We start from the raw sequence: 22,257 nt of genomic DNA on the forward strand, positions 1-22,257 counted from the left end.
GATCACTCTAACTTCAGGGACGCTGTCCAGAAGCCCAGAGCGGTCCCGGACAAGCGCTTTGCTAAACGGCACACTGACACGCGTTATCCCTTTCCACCTGAAGTCGTTAAGGGCTGGGCACACTCTCCCAAGGTGGATCCTCCAGTCTCTAGATTGGCTGCTAGGTCCGTTGTGTCTGTTGCCGATGGCTCATCCCTGAAGGATGCCACTGACAGACAGATAGAGCTCTTGGTGAAGTCTATCTATGAGGCCACGGGCGCGTCTTTCGCCCCGGCCTTTGCGGCTGTGTGGGCTCTCCAAGTAATCTCGGCTTGTCTGACTGAGATTAATGCTGTCACACGGAATTCTGCTCCGCATGTTTCTTCCTTGACCTCTCAGGCATCAGCTTTTTCGTCCTACGCCATGAACGCCGTCCTGGACTCCACTAGCCGTACGGCTGTAGCATCTGCTAACTCCGTGGCAGTCCGCAGGGCCATGTGGCTGCGCGAATGGAAAGCAGACTCTGCTTCCAAAAGGTTCTTAACTGGTTTGCCTTTTTCTGGCGACCGTTTATTTGGCGAACGATTGGATGAGATTATTAAGGAATCCTCGGGTAAGGACTCCTCCTTACCCCAATCCAAACCTAAAAGACCTCAGCAGAGAAAAATCCAATCGAGATTTTGGTCCTTTCGTCCCTCCGCCAAGCCCCAATCCTCTTCGTCCAACCGGCCAGAGAAAGGCCAGAGGAACTCCTATGCGTGGCGGTCCAAGTCACGCCCCCAAAAGGCCGCAGGAGGCACTGCCTCCAAGACGGCCTCCTCATGACTCTCGGCCTCATCTAGCCACATCCTCGGTCGGTGGCAGGCTCTCCCGCTTTGGCGACGCCTGGTGGCCACATGTTCAAGACCGATGGGTGAGAGACATTTTGTCTCATGGTTACAGGATAGAGTTCAGCTCCCGACCTACGGCTCGTTTCTTCAGAACCTCCCCACCCCCCGCACAGGCCGACGCACTTTTTCAGGCAGTGGACGCTCTAAAGATCGAAGGAGTTGTGGAACGTTCAGGAACGTGGTCGCGGATTTTACTCCAACTTGTTCGTGGTGCCAAAAAAGGACAGGTCATTCCGTCCCGTTCTGGACCTCAAGTTACTCAACAGACATGTGAGAACCAGACAGTTTCGGATGGAATCTCTCCGCTCGGTCATCGCCTCGATGTCACAAGGAGACTTCCTAGCATCGATCGACATCAAGGATGCTTATCTCCATGTGCCGATCGCACCCGAACATCAACGTTTCCTGCGTTTCGCCATCGGGGACGAACACCTCCAGTTCGTGGCATTGCCTTTCGGCCTGGCGACAGCCCCACGGGTTTTCACCAAAGTCATGGCATCCGTCGTGGCGGTCCTGCACTCTCAGGGCCACTCGGTGATCCCCTACTTAGACGATCTCCTAGTCAGGGCCCCTTCTCGGGTGGCGTGTCAACAAAGCCTTACCGTCACTCTGGCGACTCTCCAGCGGTTTGGGTGGATCATCAATTTTCCGAAATCCAAGTTGACACCGACCCAATCACTGACTTACCTCGGGATGGAGTTTCATACCCAGCCAGCGTTAGTCAAGCTACCGCGGGACAAACAGCTTTCTCTGCAGGCGGGGGTGCAATCCCTTCTTCGGAGTCAGTCACACCCCTTAAGGCTCCTCATGCACTTCCTGGGGAAGATGGTTGCAGCTATGGAGGCAGTGCCGTTCGCGCAATTCCATCTACGACCACTCCAATGGGACATTCTTCGCAAATGGGACAAGAGGGTGGCTTCCCTCGACAAGGACATCTCTCTTTCCCTTGCAACCAAAACATCACTTCAGTGGTGGCTCCTACCCACGTCTCTGTCTCGGGGAAAATCCTTTCTACCTCCAACCTGGGCCGTGGTCACCACGGACGCGAGCCTGTCAGGTTGGGGAGCGGTTTTTCTCCACCACAGGGCTCAAGGAACCTGGACTCCGATAGAATCATCCCTTCAGATCAATCTCCTGGAGATAAGGGCAGTATATCTAGCCCTATTGGCTTTCCATCGGTGGCTGGAGGGCAGGCAGATCCGAATTCAGTCGGACAACGCCACTGCCGTCGCCTACATCAACCACCAAGGCGGCACTCGCAGTCGTCAAGCCTTCCAGGAAGTCCGGCGGATTCTGCAGTGGGTGGAAACCACAAGCTCCACCATCTCCGCAGTTCACATCCCAGGCATAGAAAACTGGGAAGCAGATTTTCTCAGTCGTCAGGGCATGGACGCGGGGGAATGGTCTCTACACCCAGACGTGTTTCGAGAGATCTGTCGCCGCTGGGGAACGCCGGATGTCGATCTCATGGCGTCGCGACACAACAACAAGGTCCCGGCCTTCATGGCACGGTCTCAGGATCACAGAGCTCTGGCAGCGGACGCTTTAGTCCAGGATTGGTCGCAGTTTCGACTGCCTTATGTGTTTCCCCCTCTGGCGATGCTGCCCAGGGTACTTCGCAAGATCAGGTCCGACTGCCGTCGCGCCATTCTCGTCGCTCCAGACTGGCCGAGGCGGTCGTGGTATCCGGATCTGTGGCATCTCACGGTGGGTCAACCGTGGGCACTTCCAGACCGCCCAGACTTGCTGTCACAAGGCCCGTTTTTCCATCTGAATTCTGTGGCCCTCAACCTGACTGTGTGGCCATTGAGTCCTGGCTCCTAGCGTCTTCAGGGTTATCTCAGGATGTCATTGCCACCATGAGACAAGCCAGGAAGCCAACGTTCGCCAAGATCTATTACAGGTCTTGGCAAATCTTCCTATCCTGGTGCGCGGATAACTGTTTTCCTCCATGGCCGTTTGCCTTACCCACATTCCTTTCATTCCTACAATCTGGAATGGACAAGGTTTTGTCCCTCTGCTCTCTCAAGGGCCAAGTATCGGCGCTCTCCGTGGTTTTTCAAAAGCGTCTAGCCAGGCTTCCGCAGGTCCGCACGTTCCTGCAGGGGGTCTGCCACATGGTCCCACCTTACAAACGTCCGATGGAACCTTGGGATCTTAACAGGGTTCTGACGGCTCTTCAAAAGCCGCCTTTTGAGCCGCTGCGGGATATCTCTCTCTCCCGTCTTTCGCAGAAGGTGGCCTTCCTAGTGGCAGTCACATCACTTCGGAGAGTGTCTGAGCTTGCAGCGCTGTCATGCAAAACCCCCTTCCTGGTTTTCCACCAGGATAAGGTGGTTCTGCGTCCTGTCCCGGAATTTCTCCCTAAGGTGGTATCCCCTTTTCATCTAAATCAGGATATCTCCTTGCCTTCCTTTTGCCCTAATCCAATTCACCAGTGTGAAAAGGATTTGCACTCTTTGGATCTAGTGAGAGCACTCCGGTTCTACGTGTCTCGCACCGCGCCCCTGCGCCGTTCAGATGCGCTCTTTGTCCTTGTCGCTGGCCAGCGTAAGGGCTCTCAGGCCTCCAAGTCAACCTTGGCTCGGTGGATCAATGAACCGATTCTCGAGGCCTACCGTTCTTCTGGGCTTCCGCTCCCTTCAGGGCTGAAAGCCCATTCTACCAGAGCCGTAGGTGCGTCCTGGGCATTGCGGCACCGGGCGACGGCTCAGCAGGTGTGTCAGGCAGCTACGTGGTCTAGTCTGCACACTTTCACGAAGCACTATCAAGTGCATGCCTATGCTTCGGCAGACGCCAGTCTAGGTAAGCGAGTCCTTCAGGCGGCGGTTGCCCACCTGTAAGAGGGGGCCGTTTTCGGCTCTTTTTATTGAGGTATTCTTTTACCCACCCAGGGACTGCTCTTGGACGTCCCAATTGTCTGGGTCTCCCAATGGAGCGACAAAGAAAAAGGGAATTTTGTTTACTTACCGTAAATTCCTTTTCTTCTAGCTCCTATTGGGAGACCCAGAACCCACCCCTGTGCCCTTTGGGCTGGTTGTTTTTTTGTGTACACATGTTGTTGATGTTGAATTGTTCTTTTGGTTCATGGTCTTCAGTTCTCCGAACATCCTTCGGATTGAATTTACCCTAGACCAATTTATAAGTTTTCTCCTTCCTGCTTTTGCACCAAAACTGAGGAGCCGGTGGTCCACGGGAGGGTGTATAGGCAGAGGGGAGGGGTTACACTTTTTAAAGTGTAATACTTTGTGTGGCCTCCAGAGGCAGAAGCTATACACCCAATTGTCTGGGTCTCCCAATAGGAGCTAGAAGAAAAGGAATTTACGGTAAGTAAACAAAATTCCCTTTTTTCTCCTCAATGATAACCGCTATTTCAGAGACTGCATTGTTGACTAGTACATCCAAGCCTGTTAACACTAGAACTACTGAGGTAGTCATTTTGACTACTTTGCACCATGTATTTCTATATACAGTCATATGAAAAAGTTTGGGCACCCCTATTAATGTTAACCTATTTTCTTTTATAACAATTTGGGTTTTTGCAACAGCTATTTCAGTTTCATATATCTAATAACTGATGGACTGAGTAATATTTCTGGATTGAAATGAGGTTTGTTGTACTAACAGAAAATGTGCAATCCGCATTTAACAAAATTTGACCGGTGCAAAAGTATGGGCACCCTTATCAATTTCTTGATTTGAACACTCCTAACTACTTTTTACTGACTTACTAAAGTACTAAATTGGTTTTGTAACCTCATTGAGCTTTGAACTTCATAGGCAGGTGTATCCAATGAGAAAAGGTATTTAAGGTGGCCACTTGCAAGCTGTTCTCCTATTTGAATCTCCTATGAAGAGTGGCATCATGGGCTCCTCAAAACAACTCTCAAATGATCTGAAAACAAAGATTAATCAACATAGTTGTTCAGGGGAAGGATTCAAAAAGTTGTCTCAGAGATTTAAACTGTCAATTTCCACTGTGAGGAACATAGTAAAGAAATGGAAGAACACAGGTACAGTTCTTGTTAGGCCCAGAAGTGGCAGGCCAAGAAAAATATCAGAAAGGCAGAGAAGAAGAATGGTGAGAACAGTCAAGGACAATCCACAGACCACCTCCAAAGACCTGCTGCATCATCTTGCTGCAGATGGTGTCAATGTGCATCGATCAACAATACAGCGCACGTTGCACAAGGAGAAGCTGTATGGGAGAGTGATGCGAAAGAAGCCGTTTCTGCAAGCACGCCACAAACAGAGTCGCCTGAGGTATGCAAAAGCACATTTGGACAAGCCAGTTACATTTTGGAAGAAGGTCCTGTGGACTGATGAAATAGAGATTGAGTTGTTTGGTCATACAAAAAGGCGTTATGCATGGAGGCAAGAAAACACGGCATTCCAAGAAAGCACTTGCTACCCACAGTAAAATTTGGTGGAGGTTCCATCATGCTTTGGGGCTGTGTGGCCAATGCCGGCACCGGGAATCTTGTTAAAGTTGAGGGTCGCATGGATTCAACTCAGTATCAGCAGATTCTTGACAATAATGTGCAAGAATCAGTGACGAAGTTGAAGTTATGCAGGGGATGGATATTTCAGCAAGACGATCCAAAACACCGCTCCAAATCTACTCAGGCATTCATGCAGAGGAACAATTACAATGTTCTGGAATGGCCATCCCAGTCCCCAGACCTGAATATCATTGAACATCTGTGGGATGATTTGAAGCGTGATGTCCATGCTCGGCGACCATCAAACTTAACTGAACTGGAATTGTTTTGTAAACAGGAATGGTCAAATATACCTTCATCCAGGATCCAGGAACTCATTAAAAGCTACATGAAGCGACTATAGGCTGTTATTTTTGCAAAAGGAGGATCTACAAAATATTAATGTCACTTTTATGTTGAGGTGCCCATACTTTTGCACGGGTAAAATTTTGTTTAAATGCGGATTGCACATTTTCTGTTAGTACAATAAACCTCATTTTAATCCAGAAATATTACTCCGTCCATCAGTTATTAGATATATGAAACTGAAATAGCAAAAACCCAAATTGTTATAAAGAAAATAGGTTAACATTAATAGGGGTGCCCAAACTTTTTCATATGACTGTAGGTGTCACGAGTCCAGTAGTTCTAGTGTTAAAATTAGTACCTCCTCCCCCCTCCTCTTGTGATTTTTCTAATCATGCTGTATTTTCCTCTCATCTCTATCTCTTAACTGATGGCAGTCTGTAGCCCCATGTCCTCCTTTTTTACAGACTAGACATGTCTGTCTATCACCATACATTCTTCTTCTCACACCACAGTATCCACCTCGTCCTCTGCTCCTCTCTCTGACATTCCCTGTACCTTCTACCACTACATTTCCTGTTCATTTTCCATCATCCGCGCTCCTCCCCTCCTTTTTTATTTCTACATTTTAGTTCTGTATGTCTAGTATAATCTAAGGTTTCTGCAGTTTCTCCTCCATCTGAGCCAGTTCCCGGACAAAAGAAGAATGTCCCCCAGGTGGGGACGTAGTAGTGTGCATTTACCACACATTTCAAAAGTATTCCTTCAGCACCTTGTGAAAACCCAGCACGACACTTAAATCTCCAATAAACTTTACTTCTTATACTGTATATTTCCTGATCCGGGTATATAGTCTGAACAAGGACTTCAACTACTATGACACAGACAATAGGGACATTGATTCTGCATCATCAAAACAAATTAAAGGGAACCAGTCACCAGGATTTTCCCTTATGAGCTGCGGCCATCACCAGTGAGCTCTTCTATACAACATTCCAGAATACTGCTTTTAAGAGCCCAGGCCGCTCTTTATAATGTAAAAAACACTTTTCTAATACTCACCTAAGGGGTGTTCCGGTCCAGTGGGCGTTGCTGCTCTCAGTCCGGTGCCTCCTTCATCTTGTGTGATCACCATCCTCCTTCCCAGCGCCATATGCATGATGTGTCCTGCGTCATTCATACGGAGGCCACCATTTTGCTCCTGCGCATGTGCACTTCTCTCTGCCCTGCTGAGGGTAGATCAAAGTATTGCAGTGCGCATGCACGGGCGGTCTTTGACATTACTTTGCTCTGCTCTTAGCAGGGCAGATCAAAGTGCACCTGCGCAGGAGAGAAGTAGCAGCCTCTGTGTGGATGATGCAGGACACGCCATTCACACGGGGCTGGGAAGGAGGACGGCGATCACACAGGATGGAGGGGGCTCCAGACCGAGAGCAGCGACACCCTTCGGACCAGACCCCCGCCTCGGTGAGTATAATAAGTGTTTTTTACGTTCTACAGAGCAGCCTGGGCTCTTATATACAGTATTCTGGAATGCTATATATAAGGGCTCACTGGTGGTGGCCGCAGCTCATAACGGAAAATCTGGTGACCGGTTCCCTTTCACAATACATCAGTCACTCAATCCGCCCTGTTTTGATAGGACCAATTTTTTTCTTCACATATGAAGCAACACACCTAACGGGATCCTTTGTAATCCCTTATTGGTCATTCATAAATCATTCAGTCCCACATTGAAGGATCCTTATAGTTTCACCCCAGTATCATTTTAGACATAAGTCCTAGACAACATATAGCAATCCTCTGACTCCTGAAATCTACAGAAAAACTGTAAAACCCTTCTGATGGCACAAATGACAATATGGATGGAAGTCGCCTTATTTTTCTGAATGAATATCAGACTTTGTCATACGCTCGTCTAAACTCAACCTTACTAGGCTGTTTTTCCATTGATCTTCTGTAATATTGTTATCTGGCCACTAGGTGGAGCATTTCCTGTATTATTATCCTCATACTGGTGCTAGTTATGTGATTTCTTATTAGAAAGGCATCTGATCGTTTCTGATTTAACAGATTTTCTGATTGAACAGATGTGCTGCAGAGGCGGCTGTCAATCACCGTGGTGGGCCGTGCTTACCGCCTCCTAGTTTAGTGAGCGGTGCTGTGAGCAGTGACTGTGGCCTCGTCCTGTATTTCCCCCCCCCCCCACATGAATGAAAGCTGGCGGCTCCCGGGAGGAATGAAGTACATTTTCCCCCAGTAGCTGCGCTTACAGTAAGACGATCAGGTTGCATAGTAACCCTGTTTACTTGTGGATTAACACCATATCTGCAGTTAAGTGTTTTCCAAAGTGACAGGTTCCCTTTAAAGGATAATTCCCATAAATTAATATTAACAGATCTTCGAAATACAAGCAGTTTTGCAGTTTACTGCTTGTAATTATTTTTTTTTTTAGCCATTTCTGCGATTTTAACAAAACTCTTTTACTTACAGCTCATTGTCTTTGAGACCAACCACCACTGCTACACAGCAGAACATGCACAGCGCTTACAAGATCTTTTCTATTGAGCTTGAAAGCACTGTTTTAAACTTGGCCAGTATCGCTGGAGCACACACTGTTACCTCCCAATCCCGGCCAGCTTCAGTGCAGTGATTACTAGCTAGAATGCAGCGGTGGTCGGTCTTCTAGGCGATAAGCTATAAACAAAACATGAGGAAATGGTAATATCTGAAGAACAACTTCATATTTTAATAAGCAGTAAATTGGAAAAGTGCTGGTTTTTACAAGCACAATCTGACGATATGGATTTATAGAGACTTCAGAGATGCACGTGAATCTGTAATGTTTTTCTTTTATTTTGTCTTTTATTTAACTCTTCTCCAGATCTTCCAGATGGAGGAGCCGAGCACTTTGCAAGAACAGTGGCTCTTCTGAAAGAGAGGTACATATAAAATAGTCTTGTGTGCTTTTAGGAAGGTTTGTGCAGTTTTCCACACAATGGGATGATAGGACTGGCAATATGACCACAGACGTCAAAACCAAAAGATATCCCCAGCACTGTCACAATATCATTGAGCACAAAACGTCACCAGTCCCTGCTTGGTTTTTAGTTAGAGCCATATAGAGATATGACAGAGCTCACTGGGCTGCAAAAAATAATCTGTTTATTTCTCCATCATGTACAGCAGCCGCTACTGTATATGATAGATGAATAAATACGTTAATGTATTATTTATTTATTTTGTTTTTGCAACCCAGTGGACTCCATCACTTCTATATTATATGGAGCCAATATGACCGCTATCTCTGCAAACGCCAAATTAACGTATACAGTGTGAATCTGCAAGACAAATGCTTGGAAATCTATCCAGTTTCTCAGGGGCTGAGATAAAACAGGGCCCCTGAACAAGAAGTATATTGGTCGTTTATAGTCCTATAGGTCATCATAATGCACAGTTCCACCTGCTCTGGAGGTAGATGTGGCCCCTTACAGCTTGGGGTCCCTGTGTGGCCGCACAGATAGCACCATTGTCTTGTCTGCCCCTGCAGTTACTGCTGTGTACTAATGGTACGGCTTTCCATTGCTCCACCATCAGGAACCTTAGGTATTCATGTAATTCTACTATTTGAATGTTTCAGATAAAACTGTTTTGTCAGAGGGTTCATCAGATTTCACTTTATACAGGACCCCAAATTCATAGATAGAAGCATCACACAGATTATCTCACATTACACTGGTTGGTAATGTGTCACGATGACTATGGGATAGCTGGCAACTGGGGCTCCTAAGTTGTCCCTCAAGCTACAGGGCCCTATGCTATCCCTAGTCTTAGGGATACTCTTGTTGGTGGAGAAGCCGGAGTCCCCTTCCTGGCCCTGCTCCTGACCAGTTCTGATCTGATTCCCTCTCCCCCAGGGAAGGAATGGATAGGAATGTGATGAAACAAGGCAGACAGGTGTAAACTAATACTCTGCCACACAGCACACGCACACAAAGTTAAAAACAATAAGAGATTCAGGAGGAAAATAGAGCAGGAAGGAAGCTACAAAACAGGGGCAAACTCCACAACCGCACCAAGCAATGAGCACCACTTTCACCAGTATGCCTAGGACACCACACCTCACAAATGAACATAGAATAAACTATAGCTGGAATAGGTGGAAGGTTTCAACCAGCAGAAATAGGAGAGAGCAAATGTGATAGGCCTCCCCACAACACGTGACCAAAGAAGCAAGCAGACTAGCAGATTTGAACTGTTGCTAGCTTGCCTATGTTTCAGCACATAGCAGGTCGACACCTGAGTCTGCCTGTGTTGATCCCAAATCAAAAAAGGTCCGTGGAGTCTCTGTTAGGAGTCTCCCCGAGATCAGTGATTGTTTTGTCTTGTCTTAATCCCAGACACAAGAGAAACCACCGGGTGAAGTGTCAGAAACTGGAATCCGAACAGTGCCCAACACCGCCATGACAGTCAGCGAACTTTGGCCAAAACTCTGTGTGACATAACTGCTTAGATTATCTTGTACATTGTATATATTTAACAACATGCTTTTCCCTCAGGACGATCCTGCTTTTCTTAATAATTCTGCTTTATCGCCTTTTTTTCTCAGGAATTCCAAAATCCTTGTTGAATGTCTAACGCCAGATTTCCGTGGAGATAAAAAAGCTATAGAAACCATTGTCCATTCAGGGCTGGACGTTTATGCCCACAACGTGGAGACCGTTCCAGCTCTACAAAGGTATTCATTATTGTCGTATCCCAATTACATTATATCACTTTTGTTACCTGTGATCTCCATCTTTCCACAAGTACAATATTCATTATTCTGAATTCTCATCATTAAACATCATATAACATTATTTAGATTGTGAGCCCCAATGGGGACAGTGTTACCAATGTATGTAAAGCACTGTGGAATCAATAGCGCTATATAAATGAATAAATATTATTATTATTATTACCTTATCATAGTGTTATATAGATATGTTATAGTAAATACTTGTACTCTACATATACTGTAAGAATGATGTAACCGTCTTTTTTTAATCAGTCTATGCTGTGTCATTCCCTTGTTCATCTTCCCAGACATATCCACATAGGTCGTTAGGATGTGTCCCGAGGCAGAGGCAGGCTTATTACCATATTTTCTCACTATATGGCTCCCTCACATGGCCGAAGATTCTCCCAACAGAGAGAAGTGGGCTGATTATGCTAATGTCATTTGGATCAAACTCTGCCAGACTTTGAGCCGAGTGTCACCTTAGTGTGACCCAATTCTCTCACATGGGAAAATCAAATCATAGGGGCAGAGACGACTGAGAACTTAAAGGGGTATTCCAATGTCCAAGATCCTATCCCAATATGTAGTAGGTGTAATAATAATAATATTAGCAAATATCTCCAATTAGAAATGTAGTATAGTTCTTGTGATTTACTATGTCACTTACCTCATGTGCAGGGCATTGCAGGACCTTAGGTATCCATGGTTATGGCCACTATCAGCTAACTAACTGACTTTATGTGTGGTCGTAATCATTGATACCTATGGTCCTGCAATGCCCTGAACATGAGGTAAGCGACATGTGAATCAGGAGAACTATACTACATTTTTAAGTGAAGGTATTTGCCAATATTATTATTATTACACCTACTACATATTGGGATTGGATCTTTGAGAGGGGAATAATCCTTTAACGTCTCCATCTGGCTGCAGGTTCTGACAATGCACCATTGAGCACTGGAGCTGGAGGACCTGCCAGGATTTCCCGGTCATGTGCCCTGACGAAACTGGAAAATATGGGGAATAGGAAGACTTTATACCTAGTACAAAACGACTTACTAAAGCGTCATATGATGCCTGCAACAGAGCTGTATGTGTGGGGCAGAGCAGGGCTGCCTGTGCTTTTATGCAGCAAAGAGGTGTGTGTCTGTGCTTCAGAGTTGTGTGTGTGTGTGTGTGTGTGTGTGTATACAGTTATCACAAAAGTGAGTACACCCCTCACATTTTTATAAATGTTTTATATCTTTTCCCTCCCCGTGAATTTAACGCAATAGTGTTACAAGGTCTCAGATGTGAATGGGGGGCAGGTGTGTTACATTTGGTGTTATCGCTCACACACACTCATACTGGTCACTAGACGTTCATCAAGGGTCTTCATGGCCAAGAATTCTCTAAGGATCTGAAAAAAGGATTGTTGTTTTACATAAAAATGGCCAAGGCTGTAAGAAGATTGCCAACACCTTGAAACTGAGCTGCAGCACGATGGCCAAGACCATACAGAGGTTTAACAAGACAGGTTCCACTCAGAACAGGCTTCGCCATGGTCGACCAAAGATATTTAGTGCATGTGCTCAGCGTCATATCCAGAGGTTGTCTCTTCAAAACATACATATGAGTGCTGCCAGCATTGCTGCAGAGGTTACAGGGGTGGCGGGGTCAGTCTGTCAGTGCTCAGACCATACGCCGCACACTGCATCAAATTGGTCTGCATGCCTGCCATCCCAGACAGAAGCCTCTTCTAAAGATGATTCACAAGAAAGCCTGCACACAGTTTGCTGAAGACAAGCAGACTAAGGACATAGATTACTGGAACAATGTCCTGTGGTCGAATGAGACCAAGATAAACTTATTTGGTTCAGATGGTGTCAAACGTGTGTGGCGGCAACCAGGTGAGGAGTACAAAGATGTGTGTCTTGCCTACAGTCAAGCATGGTGGTGGCAGCATCATGGTTTGAGGCTGCATTAGTGCTGCCAGCTGTGGGGAGCTACAGTTCATTGAGGGAACCATGAATGCCAACATGTACAGTGACATACTGAAGGGGAGCATGATCCACAGCCTTTGCATTCCAACAAAATAATGACCCAAACACTCCTCCAAGATGACCACTATCTTGCTAAAGACACTGAGGGTAAAGGTGCTGGGCTGGCCAAGCGTCTCCAGACCTAAACCTTATTGAGCATCTGTGGGGCCTCCTCAAATGAACAGTGGAGGAGCAGAAAGTCTCTATCATCCACCATCTCTGTGATATCATCATGGAGGATGGAAGAAGATCCAGCGGCTCCTGTGAAGCTCCAGTGCACTCTATGCCTAAGAGAGTTAAGCCAGTGCTTGAAAATAATGGTGGCCAAAGAATATAGTGACACTTTGGGCACAATTTGACCATTTTCACTTTTGTTGCAAGTGGTTTAGACATTAATGTCAGGCTGTTTAGTTATTTAGAGGACACCCCAAATTTACACTGTTTTATACAGGCTGTATACTGCCTACTGTACATTGTATCAAAGTGTCAGATCTTCAGTGTTGACCCATGAAAAGATATAAAATATTTACAAAAATGTGAGGGGTGTACTCACTTTTGTGATAAACAGCTGTGCTGCACAAACAGTATATGCCTCGCGTGCTTGCAGCTGTGTTGCGTGGGGTTCAGAGCCATATTTACAAAAATGTAAGGGGTGTACTCACTTTTGTGATACAGTATACTGTTTGTGCTGCAGTGGTCTCGCGTGGTTGCAGCTGTGTTGCGTGGGGTTCAGAGTTGTGTTTATCATGTGAACGCTGCATAGACATACTATTAGGAGCTGACAGTTATCTTATCCTCCTATAACACCGCCCTGTAGAGCTCCCGAGAGCACGTTCTTCACCTCGCAGCTTATATCCACCACTGGGGAAGGGTTTATTAGTAGGAAAGATATTTTTCCTTTTTTCTGATAGTTAACACTTTATAGTCTAAAAAAGGTATATAGCTATAAACATTGCAAATGCAGGATAATTGTAAAGTTTTATGGACAGAGTTATGATATTGTCAATGAACAAATAAATTAAATTACTTAAATAAAATTAAATAATTAAAATTAATTAAATACTTAAATTAAATTAACAAATAAAATAAATGAATTACTTTAACACTGCTGGCAACATTGGTGGCCTATCCTTAGGATAGGTCATCAGTCTCTGATGAGCTGGGGTCCGACACTCAGCACACCCGCCAATTAGCTGCTTATGGTGCCGGCGGCGGCTGGCAGCCAGAAATGCTGAATTCCAGAGCTGCCCTGTCTTCTGATGGGGGCATTTTTGCCTCAGAAAAACCACAAAGAACTATATAAAAAAAAAACACCAAAAAGGAGCCAAGACAAATGATATGTGCACACACAGAATGTGGCGAGCCTTCCTCATAAAGATGGCTGCAGCCGAGGTGCAAGATGCTGATGTCACAGCCACTCAACCTCCACACTAGGGGGGAGGGGCGGCTGCTTAGCATAAGACATGCACACTAATAAGGCTTGCACTGGGAGCCCATCATATAATGAGTGAAATGCACAGTGTCTGAACTGTGACCTATAAATGACGCCAGAAACCCAGGTCAGGCGGGCAAAACAGCACTATATAGGTGCATCTCGCACGGATACACGAGACGCACAGTGTCTGAATAATGGCCTATAAATGACGCACAACACCAGGTCCAGGCGGGTCAGTTAGCACTATGAGTACATAACACATGACAGGCTCACCATTTAACCACCTGAATTCAAAAGGTCCACACACATCCTGCAAAAATGGATAAAATGTGCCATACCTCATATAGTGAGATATTAGTTTATATTTTGGCCCAAAATATGTAAGCTCGCAATCCGTTCGTCAAGGATTCTCACACTTGCGAGTCCCTACACTGAATTAGTTAGAAAAACCACAAAGAACTACATAAAAAAAACACCAAAAAGGAGCCAAGACAAATGATATGTGCACACACAGAACGTGGTGAGCCTTCCTCAGGATGTGTGTGGACCTTTTGAATTCAGGTGGTTAAATGGTGAGCCTGTCATGTGTTATGTACTCATAGTGCTAACTGACCCGCCTGGACCTGGTGTTGTGCGTCATTTATAGGCCATTATTCAGACACTGTGCGTCTCGTGTATCCGTGCGAGATGCACCTATATAGTGCTGTTTAGCCCGCCTGACCTGGGTTTCTGGCGTCATTTATAGGTTACAGTTCAGACACTGTGTATTTCACTCATTATATGATGGGCTCCCAGTGCAAGCCTTATTAGGCTATGTGCGCACAGTGCGTTTTTCGCGGCGTTTTTGCGCGTTTTTCGGGTGCTTTTTTGGCCTCAAAACTGCAGGACTTTGCTTCCCCAGCAAAGTCTATGAGTTTTCATTTTTGCTGTCCGCACACATCTGTTTTTTTTACCTGCGTTTTTGAGTTAAAAAAAAAAATGGACATGTCAGTTCTTTCCTGCGTTTTTCTGCGTTTTCCCCCTATGCAATGCATTGGAAAAATGCAGCAAAACGCAGAGATCAAAAACGCAGCAAAACGCAGCCAAAAATGCACCAAATCGCGGCAAAAACGCATGCGTTTTTTGATGCGTTTTTTCGACACAGGTGCGTTTTTGTGCGTTTTTAGCGGCCAAAAACGCACAAAAACGCAGCGTCAAAAAGACGCAGTGTGCGAACCTAGCCTTAGTGTGCATGTCTTATGCTAAGCAGCTGCCCCTCCCCCCTAGTGTGGAGGTTGAGTGGCTGTGACATCAGCATCTTGCACCTCGGCTGCAGCCATCTTTATGAGGAAGGCTCACCACATTCTGTGTGTGCACATATCATTTGGCATTTTTGCCTCCCATTCAAATCAATAGGAGGCGATTGTTCAGTACTCGGCCGCGCCCGCTATCAGAAGACGAGGCAGCCTGCTGTCGGCGCTGTGAACATCTGATCGGTGGGGGGGGGCCGATCAGACATTGATGACCCATACTAAGGATAAGACATCAATGATAAAGTAGTGATCAAACCCTTCCGGCTTCACTCACACGTCAGTGACACCTTTTATTCTATGGGGCGCTTTACATATCAGGTTCTGCTCTGCTGTGTTTTTGCAAAGAGAATCTGTCCATTTATTGACTGTTTATTAGGAGAGGGGTGAGATACCTCCAATGTTGAAAAACGGTCTACCTAAATTTTTTTGAAGATATAAAAAAAACCCAAAAACATTTTTTACATCAATACTTAAAGAAAGTCGGTTGTCAGACTAATCTGAGAGCAGCATAATCTAGAAGACAGAAACCCTTATTCCAGCAATGTGTCACTTACTGGGCTGCTTAGTTTAGTTTTTTATAAAATCATTGTTTTATCAGCAGGAGATTATCATTAAAAGGATTGTAAACCTGCAGAGGCAGGTCCAGCCACACCCCCACGTCTGATTGGCAGCGTTCTGCTTATGCACGGTATACACAAAAAGCTGCCAATCCGCTGAATGTACAGCTCAACATTCTGAGCTCTGCAGCAGCGAAAACAGGGTTTTTAACCAAACTGTAGCACCCAGTAAAAGAAGTGATATATTGCTGGTATCAGGTTCCCTGCCCCTACATCATGTTGCTCTCAGAGTAGCAGAAATCTGGTGTGATTCCACTCATTTTCAGGCAGCTGGGCAGCGTTCACAGTCCTTGCTGAGTACAAGGACGCAGTGACGCTGCGTCATTGGATATGTTCCTGCAGCACCACCGGCATGATGGCCAAGGATAGCACTCAGTCAGTAGGGCCATTGCCCTTATCTATTGGTATGCATCTTGTTATCTAAGATCCACCTCCTGGTAGTGTAATTAACATTTCAATATATATTTATAGGCAAGTCCGTGACCCTCGTGCAAATTTTGAGCAATCTATTAGCGTCCTAAGACATGCCAAGTCAGTGCGAGGGGATGTTGTGACAAAAACCTCCATCATGCTGGGGTTAGGAGAGACGGATGATCAAGTGTATGACACCATGAAAGGTGAGTACCTAAGTGTTAACTATTGGGCTATATTCCCACCAGTAGGGTTATTATGGAGCTGATTATGTGCATTTTGTACCTTTTCTAGCTTTACGAGAAGCAGAAGTAGACTGTTTAACCCTCGGCCAGTACATGCAGCCAACGAAACGTCATCTCAAGGTATCGGCACACTCCACTCTTCTTTGTATAACATATATTACAGGGAATCTGTCACCGGGTTTTTACTCTTTCATCTGAGAGCAGCATAATGTAGAGACAGAGACCCTGATTCCAGCGATGTGTCACTTACTGAGCTGATTGCCGTCATTTTGTTAAAATCAATGCTGCCGCAGATCTAGCAGTTATACGGAGCTTATGAATATGCTAGACTACCTGGCAGCACATCAAGTAGTCCTGTAATGATAATCTCCTGCTAATTAAACAGTGATTTTTATCTTTTATCAAAACTACACTAAGCGGCCCAGTAAGTGACACATCGCAAGAATCAGGATTTCTCCCCCTACGTTATGTTGCTCAGGTGTCAAAAATGTGGTGACGATTCCCTTTAATGTCTAAGGGCTAAAAGCCTCCTATACTCAAAAGATAAGCTAAGATAATCTCTGCCGGCTCCGCCATGCACAGGAATAGTCAGATATGCTGAGCGCTCCTGTATTATTTTATGAGAGCGCCGCTGTTTAATTCTTCAAGAAGGTTATCTCCCAAAGTACAAACAGTTCAACAGTCTGACATCTGACATGCATCATCTATTGGGGGACAATCAGGAGGCCTACATACATATTAGAGTGTCAGCGGAGCACAGCGGCTTTGGTCTATATTACTTACTCATATGTATATGGGAGCCTTAAAGAAAAACAATCATATCAATAAGCAAGTTAGTTTATAATATATTTTATCAAAAAAATCTTCTTTGGACTCTAACTGGATTAATCTTCTAATCTCAATTTATAATTTACATTTTTAATCAGTGAAGACAGATTGTCCCATTACTGAGAGAGGAGATGACAGTTGGTGCTTATAAGAGTCTATGGAGGAACTAGAGGCATACACAGACATTCTGCTGCAAGTTCTCCTGAAATGACAGTTACTTTTTTTTACACCAGATTTTAAATGTACCTGTCATTTCAGGAGAACTTGCAGCAGAATGTCTGTGTCTGCCTCTAGCTCCTCCCTCCTCCATAGACTCTTATAAGCACCAACTGTCATCTTGTAAGAGCCTGTGGAGGAGCTGGAGGCAGACAGATATTTTGCTGCAAGTTCTCTTGAAAGTTACATTTGAAATCTAATGTAAAAAAAAAAGTAACTTTCAAGAGAATTTGCAGCAAACTATCTGTATCTGCCTCTAGCTCCTCCCTCCTCCATGGATTCTTATAAGCATTTATAAGCACCAACTGTCATCTCCTAAGAGTCTATGGAGGAGGGAGGAGCTAGAGGCAGATACAGATATTTTGCTGCAAGTTCTCTTGAAACAGTTATATTTGAAATCTGGGGTAAAAAAAAAAAAGTAACTGTTTCAAGAGAACTAGCTCCTCCCTACTCCATAGACTCTTAGGAGATGACAGTTGCAAAATCTTTTGAAACAGTTACTTTTTTTTTTTTTTTTACAGCAGATTTCAAATGTAACTGTAATTTCAGGAGAACTTGCAGCAGAATGTCTGTTTCTGCCTCTAGCTCCTCTTCCTCCATAAACTCTTATAGGCAGCAAATGTCATCCTATCTCAGTAATGTCATCACAGCTTTTAGCTTTACATTGAGAGTGAAATCTCAGTCCAAGAGGAGAATGATGCTAGTTTATCTGATTTAGGTTTATTACAAAGTTTCTCATTTCCATACGTAATATTGATTTATGAAATAAAAATTAAAACAACAGTTACTTTTTAAGGTGCAAATAGCTAAAGTTTTCCTTGTTCCTATTTTTTTGCAGGTTGAAGAATATGTCACCCCTGAAAAGTTTAAACACTGGGAGAAAATAGGCAATGAGCTGGGATTCCTGTACACAGCTAGCGGTCCTCTGGTGCGGTCATCATACAAAGCAGGTACGCTGCTGTACTTATATAGCTTATACTGCTTTGTACTGACAAATTATCTCCATGTGAAAAGAGACAGAAGGCACGGTGACCAGAAAAATGCCCACATGAATATTGCCCACACGGAAAATTGCCCACATGGAAAATTGCCCACATGGAAATTTGCCCACACAGAAAATTGCCCACACAGAAAATTGCCAATTGCAGCATCAGAAAGTTTCAGATCTATGATATTTGAGGTGCAAGGTGAGGATGTTCACATGATATGTGAAAAATGTCCACAGAAAATTGCCAACAGACATGAATGCCCACTAGGATTGGGGACCATGTAACTCAGGATGAGGACCTTATATACCAGCATTGGGTCATATACACCAGGATGAAGACATATTCACCAGGATGATGGGCATATATACCAGGACGGAGGACATTACTACATAATGAAGAGGGAGGGGAGGCAGTTCATAAGTCTTGATAGAAGTTAGAACACTACAAGGGCCCGTACATGTGAGAACATGTGTGAGTGGGGTGGGGTAGGGGGGGGGGCAGGTCCAAATTTCACACTGGGGCCCATTGGACTCTAGTTACACCACTGCAAAAACATATCATACATTCCCAGCACGAACACAAGGTGGTACAAGCGACAGAGTCTCACCTCTCTGCTGTGCCTTTGGGGCTTTCAGGGCCAGCTATGGCTACTTTCACAATTGCGTTGTTTGGCATCCGTCACAATGCGTTGTGTGATGCATGTGACGGATGCGTTGTGATAGTGTGATAATAAAGGCAACGGATTCCTGTGAAATAACACGTTGCGTTAGTTTTCTTTAGCCGAGAGAGAGAGAGAGCCCCCATCATCACCGCGCACACACACAGGCACTACCGCCCCCATCATCACCGCACACACACAGGCACTACCGCCCCCATCATCACCGCACACATGCAGGCACTACCGCCCCATCATCACCGCACACAGCGGCACTACCGCCCCCATCATCACCGCACACACCACAGCACTACCGCCCCATCATCATCGCACACCCCCCAGCACTACCGCCCCCATCATCACCACACACACGCAGGCACTACCGCCCCCATCATCACCGCCCCCACCCTGGCACTACCGCCCCCATCATCACCGCACACACGCAGGCACTAACGCACCCATCATCACCGCCGCACACCCCGGCTCTACCGCACCCATCATCACCGCACACACTGGCACTACCACCCCCATCATCATCGCACACACGCAGGTGCTACCGCCCCCATCATTAATGCACACACCAGCACTACCTCAGTGACATCCCCGCTGAGAGTGCGATTCACTTCAGTTGCTGTGTGGAGCTGACAGAGAGCGGTAATGGTCTGTGGCCGCTCCTGTCAGCTTCATGTAGCAGAGCTGAAATCGTCATGGGACCTCTGTGGATCACGTCGGATCTGGAGGGGTATTTGGGGATTTTAATAAAGTGGTGAAAAAGGGTGTATTTTTGTCTTTTATTTCAAATAAAGGATTTTTTTGGGTGTATGTGTTTATTTACTTTCACTTACAGGTTAATCATGGGGGGTTTCTCATAGACGCCTGCCATGATTAACCTAGGACTTAGTGGCAGCTATGGGCTGCAATTAACTCCTAATTACCCCGATTGCCACCGCACCAGGGCAATTTGGGATGAGCCAGGTAGAGTCCCGGGACTGTCGCATCTAATGGATGCGGCAATTTCGAGCGGCTACTGGCTGATATTTTTAGGCTGGGGGGCTCCCCATAACGTGGGGCTCCCCATCCTGAGAATACCAGCCTTCAGCCGTGTGGCTTTACCTTGGCTGGTATCAAAATTGGGGGGGACCGCACGCCGTTTTTTTAAAATTATTTATTTATTTATTGTACTGCATGATATAGACCCGCCCACCGGCGGCTGTGATTGGTTGCAGTGAGACAGCTGTCACTCAGCGTGGGGGCGCATCTGACTGCAACCAATCATAGGCACCGGTGGGCGGGGGAAGCAGGGAATACGAGATGGAATAATGAGCGGCCGACATTTTCAAAAGAGGAGAAGCCACCAGAGCATGGTGACAGCTGTGCAGCGCCGCGCCCATGATTGGTGAGTATGAGAGAGGGGGTGAGAGGGAGAGACCGACCGACAGAGAGCGATAGGGAGACCAGGAGTGATTTTAAACAATTTAGATCGTTCTGCTGGACATGCTGAGCATGTGTGACGCCCTGGATTAGCCAGGTAGTCACGGGTAGGCCCTTGCACAAACACCTTCCCCTAAAAAGGTACCAGCAGCAAACCTTAAAACCCTGAGTCACCCCTATCAGGACTTGACGTTCACACTCGGAGGGTGGAGCCAGGTGGTTGGCCACGCCCACCGAGGAGTTCGGAGAGCCTGAGGCGGGAAAAACAAAGAGTTCAGTGACAGGAGTGGAGGAGAGTGGTAGCAAAGTGTGCACGTCTGTCAGGGATCTGGGTTGGAGCCCGGATACCCTGTGGCCAGGGGGCAGACGGTGGTGGCCGCCTACAGGAGCAGGGATTACAGCCGGTGGAACCGTAAGGAACCTGGACCGGGTAGTGGCCCGCCGGTACCGAACCGGGGAACCGATTGGAAACCAGAGCACCAGGAGGGGTACTCAGACCCAGTACGAGGCCCAGAAGCCACTGGACCGAGTTGAATTCACTGATTGGGGGTCTGTACTTTAGGTCCTTTCCCACCCAAGACCCGACTGAAGACAACAGCCCAACCAGAGGGATAGAAAGCCACCGCCCAGGCATCGAGATCCCACGGGCCAGCGTCTGCGGGCAAACGGGCTCTACTAGCACACACAAAGCTGGGGAGTGGACTACTGTTGCTCAGGCATAGGAGTCACCATTCTACTAAAAGTGAGGTGCAGGAGAAAGGCGGAAACCACCAACCTGAAAAAAGGGGAGAAGCGCAGCTGCCTGCGGGCATCATTCACCATCTTGTTTGGTTTACCAGAGACTCCAGTGTGTCTGTAATAGTGAGTACAACGGTTCCCTCGGGCCGCGCACCGCATCGCACCAACAAGCCAGCACGCATCCCCCCTCCTCAGCACCCTCGGGCTCCCGGGACCATCACCCCCTACCCACGGAGGGGTCAACACCAAGCTGCGCAACACCATCCCTGGGAGCCTAGTCAACGGCAGCGGTGGTGTCCATCCATTCATCACAACCCGTGGGTGGCGTCACGAACTTAACCCCCAAAAACAACCGCGGCCTCGGCCGTGGACCTCCCCACCGAACACCACCCCTCACGTAGCGTCAGCATCCCTTCAGAGTGACGTGACCCCCGGGTCCGGGAGGAGCTCGAGCCACCCACCGATGAGCCCGGATCCGAGCGTCTCGGCAGCCGGCCAAGCCCCGGGGCGGTACATATGCTCAGTAGAATGTGATGGAATCCATCAGCGGATTCCACTGCTTAGCGCATAACGGCGGAATCCGCCACCATAGACGATCATTAGACACTTTGGCGGATTCCAACGGAATCCGCCAAGGTGAGTTGTTTTAACGACACCAAAAACGCTACCTCCTGCGTTCCCTCATCCCGGTGCTCAGTCAAAATAACGACTCAGTATCGGCCAGCGGATGAAACGCGGACACTGCGTCACATTGCGTTGTCAATATAAGTCTATGGAGAATAGCGCAGTCCGTTAACGGACTGCGCTATTTTCCATAGTGGCGGATTGCGATGAACGCAAGTGTGAAAGTACCCTATCTCTGCCAGCAGCACCCTGCTTTTTGGTGGGCTCCCCTGAGATGATAATGTATTAGATGTGACCTGCAGTCCCATGTAACTCAACA

General features: G+C 46.6%; 1 protein-coding gene across 1 annotated transcript in view; it reads left to right on the forward strand.

Moving 5' to 3' along the window:
• Positions 1-22,257, forward strand: part of LIAS (lipoic acid synthetase) — a 52,727-nt gene that overhangs the window by 19,624 nt on the left and 10,846 nt on the right. Inside the window, exons 6-10 of the mRNA XM_075333852.1 lie at positions 8,541-8,598; positions 10,266-10,394; positions 16,273-16,418; positions 16,507-16,577; positions 18,340-18,451. Coding sequence (XP_075189967.1) covers positions 8,541-8,598; positions 10,266-10,394; positions 16,273-16,418; positions 16,507-16,577; positions 18,340-18,451 — 516 coding nt within the window. The remainder of the gene's footprint in view (positions 1-8,540; positions 8,599-10,265; positions 10,395-16,272; positions 16,419-16,506; positions 16,578-18,339; positions 18,452-22,257) is intronic.

Source organism: Anomaloglossus baeobatrachus, chromosome 1 (assembly GCF_048569485.1).
Source record: "Anomaloglossus baeobatrachus isolate aAnoBae1 chromosome 1, aAnoBae1.hap1, whole genome shotgun sequence".
NCBI lineage: Eukaryota > Metazoa > Chordata > Amphibia > Anura > Aromobatidae > Anomaloglossus > Anomaloglossus baeobatrachus.